This window comes from Pelophylax lessonae, assembly GCF_965119305.1.
Source record: "Pelophylax lessonae genome assembly, chromosome: 7".
Classification (NCBI taxonomy): Eukaryota; Metazoa; Chordata; class Amphibia; order Anura; family Ranidae; genus Pelophylax; species Pelophylax lessonae.
In genome coordinates, this window is record NC_138774.1 from 262,751,354 (window position 1) to 262,770,492 (window position 19,139).

The 19,139-nt window shown below is 40.2% G+C and overlaps 1 protein-coding gene across 1 annotated transcript in view; it reads right to left on the reverse strand.

The window, feature by feature from the left end:
• ADGRD2 (adhesion G protein-coupled receptor D2) overlaps positions 1-19,139 on the reverse strand; it is a 720,317-nt gene that overhangs the window by 367,034 nt on the left and 334,144 nt on the right. Inside the window, exons 14-16 of the mRNA XM_082264234.1 lie at positions 4,752-4,878; positions 3,301-3,404; positions 1,867-1,969 (exon numbers count right to left, since the gene is read on the reverse strand). Coding sequence (XP_082120360.1) covers positions 1,867-1,969; positions 3,301-3,404; positions 4,752-4,878 — 334 coding nt within the window. The remainder of the gene's footprint in view (positions 1-1,866; positions 1,970-3,300; positions 3,405-4,751; positions 4,879-19,139) is intronic.

The following is a 19,139-nucleotide window of genomic DNA, read 5'->3' on the forward strand; positions in this document are numbered from 1 at the left end:
AATAATGGTGGGCACACAAAATATTGACACTTTGGGCACAATTTGGACATTTTCGCTTTGGGGTGTACTTACTTTTGTTGCCAGCGGTTTAGACATTAATGGCTGTGTGAGTTATTTTGATGGGACAGCAAATTTACACTGTTATACAAGCTGTACACTCACTACTTTACATTGTAGCAAATTGTCATTTCTTCAGTGTTGTCACATGAAAAGATATAATAAAATATTTACAAAAATGTGAGGGGTGTACTCACTTTTTTGTGAGATACTGTATATCACGATACGCCCCTGGCTCACATATATGCAAATTGGATGCATTTTGAACTGCATCCAATTTGCATAACATGTGAACCAAACCGGCTTTCTATGGAGCTGGTTCACATACTGTATGCGGTGCAGACAGGGCCGTCTTTAATATTGATTGGACCCTGAGCAAACATTTTCTTCCCCCCTCGGCCCCCCATGCAATTTCACCCTCTACCTCAACATCCAAAAAAGCAAACACACACATAGACTTATCCAAAAAAAAACTTTAATAAAGAAATGTCCCCCCTGCCTGTTAGAGATAATGTGATCTGAGCCACGCATGCGCAGCTCACATTACATTTACAGGCTGCTCTGTGTGCCGTGGTGATGGGACTCCCGTGCACATGTGCAAGATTGATGTCACTGCAGCCCGGCCATTCAAGTGGCCGAAGATAGAGAACCAGGTAAGAAGGCTGGGAGACGAGGGATGTGCTGAAGGCTAAGGGGAGCCGTGACAGCACAGAGCCGGGGGGCTCATTTTAGAGGCAAGTATGTCCCTAATGTACACTAGTACTGCCACTTGGGACCGCCTAATTTGAAAATGTCATGACTTTGACAGTAAATACCGGGTTATGGCTGCAGCCAGATGCCATAACCCCAGTATTATTTTTCCCTCAGGTGCTGGTCTTTCACATAAAAGTGCTACCAACCACGGATTGGTGGCTGGGTCACTTTTAGAAGAGGCGGGAGGGTTTACTTGCACAACAATGACCCTTTCATCTTTTTTAATGATTGATATATGACTTACTGTTCAATTTTAGTTGCTTGAGACTATGCTATTTGCTATTTTTCCAAAGAAATTAGATACATTCACTGTAGATCTCAATTCTCCTAGTCTACATTTGTCCGCTGTAATCTTTTATATACTGTGTATACAGGGCTTTTTTTCAGCAGGAACGTGGGGGAATGCAGTTCCAGCACCTCCAGCACTGGCTGTATGTATGTGGGGTGTGCTGCAGGATCTATTGATGCTGGCTGCTGGGGGATCTATTCTAGTGGGAGGGGATCCGAGGTTGGTAGGGGTGGAGAAGGGGGAAACTCAGAAAGGAGGAATTCCTGCACCAATACTCTGAGAAATAAATCCCTGCGTAGCACATCCCCAAACTTTGCACCTAGCGCACCCCTGAAATCTGTACTCTATTTGTAACACCCCCCCCCCCCCCTGCTCAAAACTCTGCACTCTGTATGTAATGTACTCCTGGTAAGACTCTTCCATTGTTAGTAAAATTTGGCCACACCCACTATTTGATGCAGTTTAGGGGTGTATGGGGAGGGAGAGGGTTGTTTTGGGGAGGGCATTGTTGGGTTCCCGCACCTATTTTCTGAGAAAAAAAGCCCTGTGTGTATATATATATATATATATATATATATATATATATATATATATATATACATATATATATATGGTTATAGGCAGACGTGACAATTTGGATGTATTTTCCTGTCCTCAAAATCTTTTTTTTTTTGGGTAATTTACCTGTCTGCATATACTCAATAAAACCAAGTTTAAAAAAAAAATACTAGCAGGTCATTAACATCTTGTCTTACTACATTACTAACCTCATTATCTTTTGCCATATCACTGAACATAAGCAGTGCCTCTGCTGCAGCAAGAGCAAATATCAGATTCTTGTGTACAGTTGTCCTCTCTGATACTGGAACCCTGAAATCAAAAAGGCATTCTTGACATGATGGTGCATCAAACGTAATGAACCGCTGCATCATAATGAACCTTTAATCTATATCTTAGGCATATTTCCCTTTGCTTCTTGTTCGAACATATAGAGCAGTTATGGCGAACCTTGGCACCCCAGATGTTTGGGAACTACTCTTCCCATGATGCTCATGCTCCCTGCAGTGTAGTTGAGCATCATGGGAAATGTAGTTCCAAAACATCTGGGGTGCCAAGGTTCACCATTACTGATGTAGAGTATTTCTTTCTAAAATTATTATGTAAACATTTAAGACATGGACATTTTGCAGATTAACCACTTGCCGACCAGTCACTGGGACTGTACTGCGGCAAAGTGGCTAGATTCCGTCCAGACTCCTCCCCTTGTGGGAGCCCCCGGAGGCTCGTTCCCGCTGTTTTCAGTCACAGCGGGAGTCGGGCCAGGGGAGGAGCAGCGGTGATCACCGCCGCTCTTCCCCGATCGTCGGGGAATCGAGTGTGGAGATCCGCCCGCTTGTGATCTCCTAAGTGACAAACAGTGACAGATTGCAGGGTTCAGCATAGCTGAACATGCGATCTGTCCCTGCGTCACTCAGTCACCTCCCACACACGTTAGTAAGCACCAGGCATACATTAACCCCTCCCTCTCCAATAAAATTAACCCCTTCCCTGCCAGTGTCATTTTTACAGTAACAGTGCATATTTATAGCACTGATTACTGTAGAAATGTCACTGGTACCCCCAAAAGTGTCAAAAATGTCAGTCAAGGGTCCGATTGGTCCGCCGCAATGTCGCAGTCCCGCAAAAATCGCAGATCGCCGCCATTACTCGTTAAAAAAAAACACCAAAAATGACAGAAATCTTTCCCTTAGTTAGTAAACACAATAACTTTTGCGCAAACCAATCAAAATACGCTTTTTGTGATTTTTTTTTTACCAAACATATGTAGCAGAAAACAAATTGGCCAAAAATTTAAAAAAAATTTGATTTTTTAATTTTTTGGGGGGGGGGAATTTCATATAAAAAAATGTGAAAAATATTGTTATTTTTTCAAAATTTACGCTCTTTTTTTGTGTATAGCGCAAAAAATAAAAATCGCACAGGTGATCAAATACCACCAAAAGAAAGCTCTGTTTGTGGGAAAAAAAGGACGTAAATTTTGTTTGGGAACGGCGTCGCACGACCGCGCAATTGTCAGTTAAAGTCGCACGGTGCCGAATCGCAAAAAGTGGCCTGGACGTAAGACAGCAAAATCCTCCGGTGGTAAAGTGGTTAAAGTTTATAGTTCTATTTTGCTATAATAATATCAAGTAGGTTATTACCCCACAACGAGGAAGAGCATAAAAGTCACCACAAGAGCACATAATGATACTCCACAGCCAATAAACGTCAAGGTTCTTAGAATCCACTCTTCATCTGTACTTCTCTGCATATGCACAAAAAAAGAAATTCTATAATTATAACAAACCTCAAGAAACTTGAGCTATGAGCCGCCGTACAATCTATACTTAAAGAAAACCATGTCAAAGATCATTGTATTTATTGATATGTTTACGTTGAATAGTGGTATAGCAACAAGGGTTGACTGAAATAACAACCACTACAAGACACATGACCCCTGGAGGCCCAGCTCTGATCTCCATACAAGAATGCTTATTTGTGATTTGCAATATTGGAAAAAAAAAAAAAGAATTTGAGCATTATTAGTAAGAACAGTGCTACACAACTGCAGTCTTCACTACTAGGGAAGAACACTATTGTAACGTAAAGACATTTATATCTCACATTTATATATGTAAAGAGAACTGAACAACATGCAAAGGTTTGGAGGACCATATTTGGGCCCCATTAGGGTAGAAGACATAATATTTTGTGAGCAGACTTGTATAAAGTACTCGAAATTTCTACTTGAGTAAAAGTACAAGTGCTCGATCAAAAAATTACTTGAGTAGAAGTGGAAGTGCTCGCAGAAAAAGTTACTTAAGTAGAAGTACTAAAGTATTCAACATTTTTTTTACTTAAGTATTGCAAGTAGTTTTTTCAAAAAATTTGCTACTTAAGTACTAAAAGTAAAAAGTACCAGTAGTTTTGAAAAAAAAATTCTACTCAAGTACTGAAAGTAGAAGTACAAATACTGTGTTATGTAGTTATTAAAGAAATAAGTCAAAAGTTTGAACATCATATTGTTTTTATTATTTCAAATGATTTATTCAAATGATTAACCTGTGTTTGTTAGTAGTTTCTTGATGCACTTTAAGCGCTGTAGGACCATTTATTTGTTTGTTTCATATTTTCTTTTTATTGGAAAGATTTGGTATAGCAGCTTTTATTATACACAGCCTTTATTTTCGTATGCGCTGATTTACAAATGACATTATACACATTTTTTTGAGCTTTATGCAACCTGCCATCTACTGTTCTGGCACTGGTAATTTTTTTAAAAGTAACGAGTAACTATGCAGCACAAAAAAAAAAATACTTGAGTAGAAGTATCGAAATCATCGAAAAAATGTAGTGAAGTAAAAGTAGAAGTAGGAGAAAAAAAATCTACTCTAGGAAAGTACAGATACCGCATTTCGGTACTTAAGTACAGTACTTAAGTAGTTCTACTTCGTTACTATACATCTCTGTTTGTGAGATATCTGGGTGTATAATAAAAAGTGCTAAAATGACGAGCAGGAGCCATTTCGTTCATCTTCAGGTTTTTTAGCATGACTAAAGTGTGAAGACAGAATTTTAGTATTACTATTCAAATATCAGCTATTTTCTTTACCTGGACATCGTACACTTGCAACAGGATAGCAAAATTGGTGGTGTGATTACAAAAACATATGGTTACGTCATCGAGGATATTTTTAATGGTACATCCAGCAGTGGACCATCTTCCTCCATGTTCAGTCCTACAGATAAAATATAGAAAGATATAGCCAGTAATATTTATTGACTGACATTTTTTAAATATTTTTCATTAGGTAGTTAACAATTTCAAGAGTTATATAAAACTACAAAAAAACAGACATGTTGGATATCAATATTTATAACTGTTATGGCCCAATTAACATAGAGGATGTTTTTAAATCAGATGCAAACCCTAACTGAATAACATTTAGTTTGCTTTTTGGTGCTGCTTATCTTCTGCAGCCTCACTTAATTTCTACTTGCACTCCAGTGATGACTATGTCGATTTTTAAAGGGTGGGATTTCTGATGGTGATGCCAGTGGGCCATGCCTACGTAATGTGTATTGAAACAGCCACAAGCACAACTGGGAGACAGGGACAAAATTATTCTCACCTAGGTGAATGCAGCATCAAACACTGCTGATCTTTCAGCACTAGGTCTTTAGGCTGCAGAGAGCTGGTCTCTGCTCTGCACCTCCAGTGCTCATTGGAGCGTTGGGCTGTGGAGGAGATGGAGGTAGCTGGATAAGGCTCTCAGTGGCTGGCTGAGAGGCTGAGCCAGCTGCCAGACCAAGCATCTGGGTGGATCCCGGCTTTATGGTTGGGATCTTTTCAGAGCCTGGACTGGCTTTAGGACTTCAGCCGACAGCAGTTTTTAACCCGCTGTCGGCTGAAAACGAGTCACTGGAGTGCAGAACAAACTGCACTCCTGTGATCCATAGCAGAAGTACAGCCAAAAAAGCTTTGGCTATATTTCTCCTTTAATGAAAGATGCACATCTAGATATATTGAACATGACTATGGAGTTACATTAACTCTCTGTTGTGAGGAGGATACCTGCTGATAAAAGAACAATAATGCTTTTAAACAATCCATTACAAAAAACATCAATAAGCTTAAGCTAATTTTCATCCAAGCCCACGTGTGATCCATATTTAAATTATAATCAAAAAAAATGACCATGAAAATTAGCAAAATGGCTGGTATGAAAAAAAAAAAAAAACTGTCCAAATGCCCATTTTACTTACTTGAAACCAAGGTCACGTGACAATCCTTCTCTCTTCTTTTGCTTACTTCCTGGTGTCCTTCCCTTGATGTCCACATCACTGCTCGTGTGATGTAGACACCTCCTATTGGTGGAGGCGACACTTCCTTTTTCATAGGTTCTAGGGGCCAGAGAACTCAAGGGGGTGGTGAAGGGACCAGTGACCAAAAATAAAAAAGAGCAGGAAAATGCCCAGTCCCCAGGGTAGGATATTAGTTTAGATCATAGAGGAAACTGTAAATTTCATCCATTGCACTGCAGGATGGCTTAAATAGGTGTCTAGAACCAAGACTGAGGGGTAAGGTAATTTTATATTTAAAAAGTTAAATAACTCATGCGCTACACTGTGTAAATAGAAAAACAAAATGTGCCAAAAGGAAAATAATGACACAGTAAGAAATGTGTAAAAAAAAAAAAACACACAAAAATATCTTATGAATAGCAAAGGAATTCAAGCTGCCAACACCTGTAGTGTCACCACTAGTGATGGGCGGAACACCCCCGTTCAGTCGCACCAGAACATAACGAACAGGGAAAAAGGTCTAGCGAACATGTAAACTCTATTAAAGTCTATAGGACACGAACATGAAAAATCAAAAGTCCTAATTTTAAAGGCTTATATGCAAGTTATTGTCATAAAACGTGTATGGGGACCTGGGTACTGCTCTGTGGAACATGTCTCAATGAAAAAATATTTTTTAAAACTATTGTTTTTACAGCAGCAGTGATTTTAATAATGCTTATAGTGAAACAATAAAAATGAAAGATTTCTTTAAATATCGTGCCTGGGGCGTCCCCTTAATGTGCCTGTAAGGTGGAGCATCTGTACAATGTATGTAACCTGCTGCAGCAATACTGACATTTTTAAAGGAAAAAATATCATTTAAACTTGCTCACGGCAATACAGAAAAACAGAAAAAAAAAAAAAACGGAGTGGGGTCCCCCCCAAAATACATACCAGACCCTTATCCAAGCAAGCAGCCTGGCTGGTCAGGATGGGGGGGCGAGCGAGCGCCCCCCTCCTGAACCATACCAGGCCGCTTGCCCTCAACATGGGGAGGGTGCTTTGGGGTGCCTCTTCTGGACAACCCTGGGCTGTGGTTGTCGGGCTCTGCAGGGCGGGGGATTACTGGAATCTGGAAGCCCCCTTTAACAAGGGGGACCCCAGATCCCAGCCCCCTCCCCCTATGTAAATGGATATTGGGTACATCGTACCCCTACCCATTCACCAAAAAAAGTACAAAAAATAAACAAAAAAAGTTTTTGACAAGTCATTTATTAAAAAATAAAAATAAAAAAATAGTGTCCCCGATGTAAATCCATCATCAATCACATCAATACAGGTCATGTGCATGCTTTGGCCAATCATCAGTAGTTTATTCACTGCATTATGGGGCAAACTTCCCACCGAGCACCCCATTTGTTTGTGTGTTCAGCGAACACACGAACAGCTGATGTTCAAGTCGAACTTACGTTCGACACGAACATGAAGCCCATCCCTAATCGCCACATACACAATCAAATATAAATAAGGAATAGAGTGGTAATAAATCCTTGGAAATAATATATTAAAGGTACAAGCTACTCATGAACCCCACAAGTAAATCTTACCATAGGGAGAAAACCATTTGGTCCACTTGGACCCACTGGTTCAAAATGAACCTTTCTGTGTAATCTAATTTACGGCCACTAGATGGCGCACTTACACTGTTATGTGGAACTCAGAGAAGTGAGTGAGGAGAATGTGTTATACACTTTCCATATTATGTTATTGTATTGAAGATGTTATATGCTTAAGAACTAAATAGCTCTGGATCACGAGTGTCACTTGATTTCTATTCTGCAATACCTGTTACACGTACTATGCAAACCTGCTTATTGTTTTACCCTATTGTCTTACCCTGTTTGAAAAATTACAATAAAAATGATTTTAAATGAAATAATATATTAAAAAGTGTTGCGACATTAATTTGAACTCCTCCCAAGGGAGAAAGTCACGTGTCAGTGACGCAACGCGTCAGCAGGAACCGAGTGACGTTACTTCTGACTGCTGCCGAAACTGGAAATTCAGATTTGCCAGTGTCTTTTTCATGTGTGACCGTGCAGTCTCTCTTGATTGATTGCCAAAGTGCTTTTAGCTGTAAGTCTACACATTTTTAAGAATAACTCTGTACAATACTACTACACTATCTGGATTTTCATTTTTGTGTTGTTTCCATGAATTGGCCATTTGAGCACCTTCTACCATTGAGTGATTACCCTATGGAGACTACTGATTCAATTGATGCATATGACATTGAGTCTTAGGGTGAGCGGCCGTTGCACATAGTGGTGGAGCACTTTGATTAAAAACATTGAATTGCATGATACATGATTTTCACTACATTTGAAGAATTATCACAGTATCTTAAATTAGAACTTTTTGATTGTGTGGTTCACATATCACTGGAACTATAGATGCACTGCATTTTTGGACTAATATGAGTTAATTATTATGTTTATATCAAATTTATTATGCTTTATGTCTAAAATTCCTTTTAATATTTTTTTAATTCACAATAATACCTCAACACTTTAATATATTTTTTTCAAGGATTTATTGCCACTCCATTCCTTATTTATATACTGTAAGGTAATTTATACACAATGCACTGGGTAAATGAAATGTTTGCCTGGAGTTTAGATTTAAACTAAATCTCCAGCTAAAATGTTTTCTTTTTTTGTAGAAAGCATTGGGAAGGGTTGTATTAGGTTTAAAGGTACATGTTTTGGGACTGTCGTCCTCATACTTCTTCCACTAATTAAAAAGTCTCTGACAAGAACAAGCATGTGCTTATTAATTGTCCAATATGTTAGTTTTGATCGTCAGAAAATATATAGTTACCAACAGGGCAGCCATCAGAAATTTTGAGGCCCCTTACACAGTTGTAATCCTGGGCCCCCCCCTCCCGGCCTGGGCCCCCCCCTGGGCCTGACCACCAACATTCCCCAGGGCCCGCCTACCATGTCGTCATCCTCCTCCAGTCCCATGTCCTACTGCATCCCATGTCCTCCTCCTCCAGTACCATCTCCTCAATCACAGGAACATAAAGGGGAATGGTTTTAGTAAATGCCACTCCTCCTGTCCAGGAGTGAACAGCTGGAGAACAGGGGAGGGTGGGGCCTACAGCTGTTTGTGAGGGCTAGTGAGGGTCAGGACCCCCCACATAGTGCCAGTCTGCGGAGAATGGCGGAGCTTGCAATTGAATGGTATTGCAGGGACAGGTGGCAACCCTACCGTGTTTGGGGCCCCTCGGGATGCCTGGGCCCCCTACATGTGTATGGGCTGTACCCCCCTGATGGCAGCCCTGGTTACCAAATACAAAAGTAAATTTCAGTGACCCCAGGTATCTACCATCCATATCCCTTATCATAGTTACATAGTTACATAGTTACATAGTAGGTGAGGTTGAATAAAGACAATAGTCCATCCAGTTCAACCTGTGTAGGTGTGTGTGACTGTAATCATCTAACATAGCCCTCAATCTCCTGATCCTTGAGATGTAAGTCTAAGAGTCTTTTGAAAGTCACCATACTACCCGCAGAAACCACCTCTTGTGGTAGACAATTCCACAATCTTGTAGCCCTAACAGTAAAGAACCCCCCACGTTGCCTGAGGTTAAAACGCTTCTCCTCTAATCGCATTGTATGTCCTCGAGTCCTCATGGAATTCCTTCGAATGAACAGCTTTTCTTCTAAGCTGAGATCCCCATTAAGATATTTATAAATTGCTATCATGTCCCCTCTCAGACGTCTTTTCTCCAGGGAAAATAAATCGAGCGATTGCAGCCGCTCTTCATAGGTAAGGTCCTCCAACCCCCTAATCAGTTTAGTTGCCCTTCTCTGGACTTTCTCCAGCTCCAACACATCCCTCCTGAGGACTGGCGACCAGAACTGGACAGAATACTCCAGATGCGGTCGGACCAGAGTTTTATAAAGTGGAAGGATTATAGTCTTATCTCTGGAATACATCCCTTTCTTTATGCATGCTAATATTCTGTTGGCTTTGGAAGCTGCCGCTTGGCATTGCATGCTGTTGCCTAATCTATCATCAACTAAGACTCCCAGATCTTTCTCCATTTTTGATTCCCCCAAGGGTTCCCCTCCTAACGTGTATTGTGTTTTTATGTTTTTGGTCCCCAAGTGCAAAACCTTACACTTCTCCACATTAAACCTCATTTGCCATGTCGTTGCCCACTCCGTAATTTTGTCCAGGTCATTCTGTAGGATATCTGCTTCATGCTGTGCAGTTATTGCCCTGGCCAATTTTGTGTCATCTGCAAAAACTGATAACGAACTACTGATCCCTTCCTCAATGCTGTTTATGAATAAATTGAACAAGGTTGGTCCCAGGACTGAGCCCTGGGGCACCCCGCTTACTACCTCAGACCAGTCTGAGTATGCGCTGTTTATTACTACCCTTTGGACACGGCCTTTTAGCCAATTCCATATCCAAGAGCAAACCCTGCTGTCGATACCTGCAGACCTTATTTTATAAATTAAGCGCTTGTGGGGAACTGTATCAAACGCCTTAGCGAAATCCAAGTACACCACATCCACTGGTCTCCCCCTATCTAGCTCACAGCTCACTTCCTCGTAGAATGCTAAGAGATTGGTTTGACAAGAACGCCCATTTGTAAACCCGTGCTGGTTACTACTGATGATGTTGTTGTCTTTAGCATACTCTACGATATAGTCCCTTATCATCCCCTCCAAAAGTTTACATATTATTGATGTCAGACTGACAGGCCTATAATTTCCCGGGATATGTCTCTGGCCCTTTTTGAATATCGGAATCACGTTAGCCTTCCTCCAATCCCCTGGTACATCTCCTGTCCTAATACTGTCAGCAAAGATCAGGAACAGTGGTCTAGATATAACCATAGTGAGTTCCTTGAGCACTCTCGGATGTACGCCATCCGGGCCTGGTGATTTGTTTGTGTTAAGTTTATCCAGTCTTTCCCTGATTTCCCCCTCTGTTAGCCATAGTGGCAAGTCCTGTGTATTACTACTAACCATACAGTCATGGTCAGTGTACCCTTCCTTTTCCTGCGTAAAGACTGACGAGAAAAAAGAATTCAGCACGGTTGCTTTTTCAGTGTCCTCTGTAACCATCCTCCCATCATCGTTAATTATGTGTGCAATATGCTCTGCCCTAGTTTTTTTGCTGTTGATATATTTAAAGAATTTCTTTGGGTTTTTTTTACTATCCTCCGCTATTTGTCTCTCAAAGTTGATTTTAGCCATCTTGATTTCGTGTTTACACTTCTTATTTTCCTCCTTGTATTGCTGGAAGGCCGATACTGTGCCCTCTGATTTATATTTCTTGAAGGCCAATTTTTTTCCCCTAATAAGTTTTTTAACGCTACGGTTTAGCCAGCCAGGTTTGGCTTTGTCTCTTCTAAATTTATTCCCCATAGGAATGCACTGCAAGATGCCTTTGCTTAATATTGTTCTAAAGCATTCCCATTTTTCCTCTGTGGTCAGTGATCCCAGGGTTTGGTCCCAGTTTACCCTTTCCATCAATGAGTACAATTTTGGAAAGTCTGCCCTTCTGAAGTTTAGGGTTCTTATGTTCCCCACTTGCCTTTTTATATTGTTATTTATACTAAATGTGATCATCCTGTGATCACTAGAGCCCAGGTTGTCCTGGACTCCTACCTCCGAGATTATGTCTGGGTCATTAGTGATCAATAGATCCAGGATAGCATTCTCTCTAGTAGGGGAATCCACCAACTGCGACATGTAGTTATCCTGTAAGGTTTCCGTGAATAGCCGGGCCTTATGCGAGTGTGCAGTCCCCTCTTCCCAGTCAATGTCGGGATAATTGAAGTCCCCCAATATGATGACTGATCCTAGTTTTGCCGCTTTACCTATTAGTGCTAAAAATTCCAGCTCTACCTCCTCCCCTTGGTTAGGTGGCCTATAGCAAACCCCCACAACTACTTTTCCCTTATCTTCTTCCCTATCGAGTTCAACCCACACAGATTCTAAATCCATGCTCATCCCATCCGTAATGTCACTCCTTTCTAGCACCTTTATATTGTTCTTGACATAGAGACATACCCCTCCCCCTCTTTTACCAACCCTGTCCTTCCGGTACACCGAATACCCTTGGATATTGGCCAGCCAGTCATGTGAGGGGTCGAACCAAGTCTCCGTTATTCCCACAAGGTCTATGTCTTCCTCATGTACTAACATTTCCAACTCATCCATCTTATTAGCTAGGCTCCTGGCATTAGCATATACCCCTCTTAGTTTTACGGAAGTTAAACGTGATTGGCGGTTTTGTTTATTTCTGTTTGGTCTGCTGTTCTCCCGCACAGACCCGCCAATTGATGTTATTGACCTACTGTCGCTGTTGACCCTACAACTGCCTTCAGTCCTCTGCTCCCTCCTGACTGATTCTACTTCTGAGCCCTCCCCCCCGTCTCCTAGTTTAAAAGCCCCTCCAACTCGGTGGCCATCTTTCTCCCCAAAAGAGCTGTACCGTCCCCATTAAGGTGCAGCCCATCCTTACTAAAGAGCCGGTAGCCGACTGAGAAGTCAGCCCAGTTCTCCAGGAACCCAAACCCCTCCTTCCTACACCAATTCCTCAGCCACTTGTTAACTTCCCTAAGCTCCTTCTGCCTCTCCTGTGTGGCTCGAGGTACCGGCAGTATTTCAGAGAAAACCACCTTGGAGGTCCTTTTCCTCAATCTATTACCTAAGTCCCTGAAATCGTTCTTAAGGATCCTCCACCTACCTTTAACTTTGTCATTAGTGCCCACATGCACCATGACTGCTGGGTCATCCCCAGCCCCGCCCAACAATCTGTCTGCCAGATCTGCGATGTGCCGAACTCGGGCGCCCGGTAAACAACAAACTGTTCGGTTCACGAGATCTTTTTTACAGATTTCCCTCTCTGTCCTCTTGATAATTGAGTCCCCAACTACCACAACCTGTCTAACCTTTCCTGCGTTACGGCCCCCCTTCTTCCTGGAGCCGTCCCTCCCCTGGCAGCTGGGGGAGGGCGCATGCTCCAGCACTGCCACCCCTGAGTTGATATCCCCCTCAACCTGCAACTCGGCAAACATGTTAGGGTCTACCAACTCAGGACTGGCCTCCCTGACTCTCCTCCCCCTAACAGTCACCCAGCTGCGTACCTCTGCTGCTTGCGTCTCCTCTATTCCTCCCTCCTCTATGCTGACCCCTGCCAGCGCCTGATGGGTAATGTCCAAGCTCCTTTTCAGGTTGTAGATGCCACGCAGTCTTGTCACTGTGTTCTCTAGATCCACGATGTGGGCTTCCAGAGCAACAAGTCGCTCACATCTTGCACAGCAGTATTCGTCCTCGCTTGTTTCATCAAGGAACGCGAGGACGAATACTGCTGTGCAAGATGTTATCCTCTCACTATTCAAATTCGTTACCACCTTTGAAAGATTAGATGCCATTTTGTCCTTTCATTTTTGCATATTCAAAGATCTAGCCTTTATAAAAACATTGGGAGGAAGGTGGTGCTGGACTGGTGCCCCTGGGGGCTGCCTACTGTATGCAGGCTATAGAGGGAATCACTTCTTATGTTTTTTTTTCCAATTGTAGGTGGTAGGTGAGACCCGTTGGGGTCTAGAGCTGCTACATTTCAGATAACGATAATGGGTTTGGTATTGCAGGGAACACATGGACGATTGGAGAGGAGTGCCAAGTGTCCAGAAAAATGTCTCACTTAATGATTAACCCTTTGGGCACCATTTATTTGTTCATCTCTGGGTATAATAGGCTTTAAAACTTATCATTCTCTCTGATTTTTTTTTCCTACAAAATATATTTTACCCTCTCAGAGCATAACCATTCTCTAAGAAATACAGGTCAGTCTCATAGCCCTGATCACACAATCTCTCATTAAAGGACATACCTACTGACCACCATCACTTAGGGGTTACCGTAAACAGCTCACCAATGACCACCATAGATTTTAGACACTGTGATCATTTTTTCAGGTAGTGGACATGTTACAGTATGATGAGTAGCTATATCAATAGATTTATCTAATCTTTTTATGATTTATGCCATGGACATTTTTTATAATTTTTTATATTCATACTGTATACTCCTAACTATTTTATTATTTATGACACTGTATTTTTTTTTTGTGATATATATAGATATTAGATATCTTATTATCTAGTATACAGATTTAAACAAGACCTATGATGACCTGCCATGCAGTCCGTTGGCAACAGCACCTGAAAGAGCTACAGATAAAAACAAGCATACTTCACCTTCCCAATGATATCTTAGAACAAAGAGGTATTGATGACATAATTGATTGGTGTAGACAATCTAATACCCCCTAACACACCTGGAACACCACCACTGATTACCTGATTACCAGCGCCTATTTTTTCACTTATCATCTACTACTTTTTTTGGCACACCACCATTAAAATAAAAAAGGGAAACAGGTTTTTGCATTACATCAAGGGCCAAAACATTAAAACCAGGCGCCTTCACCATCTATAATCTATTATTTTACAGTACCTTAACCAGTATTTTGAACGGCAGCCGGTTAAGCTATAAACCTCCAACAAAAATGGATGTATTTAACCTACTCAGGGAAAGGAAATACAATCCTGATGATATCTTTAACCACTTTACCACCGGAGGATTTTGCTGTCTTACGTCCAGGCCACTTTTTGTGCTTCGGCACTGTGCGACTTTAACTGACAATTGTGTAGTCATGCAATGTGGTACCCAAACAAAATTTACGTCCTTTTTTTCCCCACAAACTGCGCTTTTTTATTTTTTGCGATATTAAAAAAAAAGCGAAAATTTTCAAAAAAAATGACATTTTCAAATTTGTCTTTTAAAAAATATCCAATATACTCAATTTATGTCATTTTTTTTGGCCAAAATATATTTAGCTACATGTCTTTGACCAAAAAAAAATTCAATGAGCGTATTTTTATTGGTTTGCGCAAAAGTTATAGCGTCTACAAACTATGGTGTAAATACTGAAATTTTACGCAGCTTTAATTTCTGACTGCCTATCTCATTTCATGAAGTGCTAAAATGGCAAGACAGTACATACCCCCCCCCCCCCCCCAAATTACCACTTTTTGGAAAGTAGACATCCTAAGGAATGTTCTGAGAGGCATGTTGAGCTCATTGAATATTTCATTTTTTAGTCACAGGTGTTTGAAAAATGACTAAAAAAAAAAATTTTTTTTTTTTTACACAAAGTTGTCATTGAAATGATATATTAAAGTTGGGGGGAGTACCGCGTTTTAAAAGTGCTTAAATAACATAAATAAAATATATAAATATGTAAATACGTGAAAAAGTGCCAAAGTGCTTCTTAAATAATATTAAAATTGATGTGTCTTAATGTATACAATAATATAATCCGATATGCTTTATACAATAAATATAATAGGTGATGAAATATTCATTAAAAAAATATAAATCTTATTGAAACCAACTATATCAATCCATTATACAGTGAAAAATTTATATAAAATTAAAATCGGTGACTTATTTAAATATAAAAAGTGCTCTAAATAAGTGATAACCAATAAAGTGCTGAAGTGTCCTTATAAAATTAAAATCCCTGGAAGAAGCTGCGTGATGACGCAGCGTAACGCGTAGGATAGCTCAACCGGAAGTGACGTATCGGCAAAGGATCGTATGTTATGCTTGAAACAAGACGAAAAGCAATGTGAGTGTTACTCTATCTTTTTTAAATAAAATTTATGGGACGTACTTCACTATGTTGGCCCCAATTTGATTTTTTTGGAGATACAAAGAACCGCTTATATCCCCTGAAAGATAGCTGCATTTACAAGGGAGATATAACCAAGGATTTATAATGGCACAATAAGGAGGAAGGAACAGCATACTGGGAAATACAACCCAAGGCTCTTTTAAAGGAGCAGTGAGGTGAGCGCTTAGGACACCTAGTGGGCACCGCACGAAGCACCTGCATGTGAAATTTGGATTAAGAAGATTGCGTTCATCACTTTATATATTTATAAAAATAATTTTAAAAGGACACTTCAGCACTTTATTGGTTATCACTTATTTAGAGCACTTTTTATATTTAAATAAGTCACCGATTTTAATTTTATATAAATTTTTCACTGTATAATGGATTGATATAGTTGGTTTCAATAAGATTTATATTTTTTTAATGAATATTTCATCACCTATTATATTTATTGTATAAAGCATATCGGATTATATTATTGTATACATTAAGACACATCAATTTTAATATTATTTAAGAAGCACTTTGGCACTTTTTCACGTATTTACATATTTATATATTTTATTTATGTTATTTAAGCACTTTTAAAGCGCGGTACTCCCCCCAACTTTATTTATCTTTATTGTGTAGGTTACCAATTTTAGTACCTGCAGCATTAAAGGTGCCTATTTTGTAGACAATAATTAGAGAAGACAGCGCGAGAATTTCACCAACCCTCTATATGAAATGATATATTGCTCACACATGTCATGGGTATATGTGTAATTATACCCCAAAATATATTCTGCTGCTTCTCCTGAGTACAGGGATACCACATATGTGAGACTTTTTATTTGGGAGCCTAGCTTTGTACGAGACCTCAAAAACCAATCCCCACCATCAGAATTTCAAAGGGCGTACATTTTTCATTGCATTTTCTCACTACCTATAACGGTTTAGGAGGCCCTGAAATGTCAAGATACCACAAAACCCCCCCAAATGACCCCATTTTGGAAAGTAGACACCCCAAGCTGTTTGCTGAGAGGCATGGTGAGTCCATGGAATATTTTATATTTTGCCACAAGTTTCGGGAAAATTACAAGGTCCTGTACGCGGCTAGACTGGCAAAAAGTCTCACACATGGGGTATCCCTGTACTCAGGAGAAGCAGCAGAATGTATTTTGGGGTGTCATTTCACATATACCCATGGCCTGTGTGAGCATTATATCATTTACTGACAACTTTGTGTAAAAAAAAAAAAAAATTATTTTCCAGAAACTTGTGGCAAAATATAAACTATTCCATGGACTCACCATGCTTCTCAGCCAATAGCTTGGAGTGTCTACTTTGCAAAATGGGGTAATTTGGGGGGGTTTTGTGCTATCTTGAAATTTCAGGGCCTCTGAAACTGTGACAGGTAGTCAGGGGTAAAATCAGCAAAAAAAAAATAAAATCAGCAATTTACGCCATTAGAAAACCTGAAGATGTGGATTGGTTTTCGGGGTCGCGTACACAGCTAGGCTGCCAAAAAGTCTCACACATGGGGTATCCCTGTACTCAGGAGAAGCAGAAGAATGTATTTTGGGATGTCATTTCACATATACCCATGGCATGTGTGAGCAATATATCATTTACTGACAACTTTCTGTAAAAAAACAACAAAAAAAAAAGAAATAATAATTTTCCCGACACTTGTAGCAAAATATAAAATATTCCATGGACTCACCATGCCTCTCAGCAAATAGCTTTGGGTGTCTACTTTTCAAAAAGGGGTCATTTGGGGGGTGTTTGAACTGTCCCGGCATTTTATGCTCAATCTTATCCACATATCACCCACTCTTCTAACCACTTGAAAACAAAGCCTTTTATGTGCCTTTTTGTTTACATGAAAAAATATATTTTTTTTACTAGAAAATTACTTTTAACCCCCAAACATTATATATTTCTTTAAAGCAGAGGCCCTATAGAATAAAATGGTGGATGTTGCAAATTTTTTTGTCACACGGTATTTGCGCACAGATTTTCCAAACACAATTTTTGGGAAAAAATAATTTTTTTTTAAATTTATTGCACAAATACACTATATAATTCCAATTTTTTTGGTAAAATTTAAAAGATGATCTTATGCCGAGTTCATAGACACCTAACATGACAAGCTTTAAAAATTGCGCGGCAACAACGTACGTACATTTTTAAAAACCTTTAAAAGTCTCTACAGGTTACCACTTTAGACTTACAGAGGAGGTCTACTGCAAAAATTACTGCACTCGATCTGGCGATCGTGGCGATACCTCAAATGCATGCTGCAATTGTGGTTTACATATGACACTAGACCAACGCTTGCGTGTGCCATTGCGCGCAAGCACGGGGGGAAAGGGGGGGGGGGGCTCGATTTTTTTTTTTTTTTTTGCTTTTTTATGTTATTTGACATAAACACCTTTCCTTTAATTATTTTTTTTTTTAAATCATTTTTATTGTTATCACAGTGAATTTAGATATCCCCTATTATAGCAATCTGTAGTGACAGGTACTCTTTTTTCAAAAAAAATTGGGGTCTTTTATACTCTAGATCTCTCCTCTGACCTTAACGCATCTGACCACACCAAAATTGGTGTGATAAAATACTTTCCCAATTTCCCAATGGCCCTGTTTATTTCTGGCGAAAAAGAAGTCATGAAATGCTCGTAGCCTCCGGCATCTTAGGCCATAGAGATGATTGGAGCCATTCTAATCTCCAATTAGCTCTATGGTTAGATAATTGAACCACCGGCTGCACTCTCGGGTTAACCGGTGGGACAGGAGAGCCCGAGAAAAACCACGGAAGGCTGCGGAAGGCGGCGGTGGGGGGGGAGGCCCCTCCCACTGCATGTAAAAGCAGTCTAGCGGCCAATTACCTGCTAGGATTGCTTTTATATGTAAGCCGACCGCTGGCTGTAAAAAAACGATACCAAGATGATGCCTAAATCTGCAGGCATCATCCTGGTACAACCACTCAAAGTCCAGCAACGTACCAGTACATTGCTGGTCCTTGTTTGGCATATAGGTTTTTTTTTTTTTTCATGCAGCCTGTGGGCTGAACGGAAAAAAAGAGAACCTATCAGAAATCAGCACAGGAATAATGCGTAGTATTACTCATCATTAACCGCCCAAACAACCACCCACTGAATTTAATGATGGGTATACACGACACTATCCACATATACCAAAATAGGATTTTAACTGCAGTGCTGAAATCAGAAAATCCCCACAGCTGCTATCAGCAAAAGTATCCATATATGCTGAGCGCAAACGCTGTTTGTGTCAGAATATATAAAATCAATGCGTGGTAGCCGACGAGTACCTGCAAGAGAAACAGGTCACAAAAGAATGAAAAATCAAACAAAGGACATTAAAAAAAGTACAGTAAGAAGAGTAGAAGGACATATAAAATGACTGACACAACAACAGTTTTTGG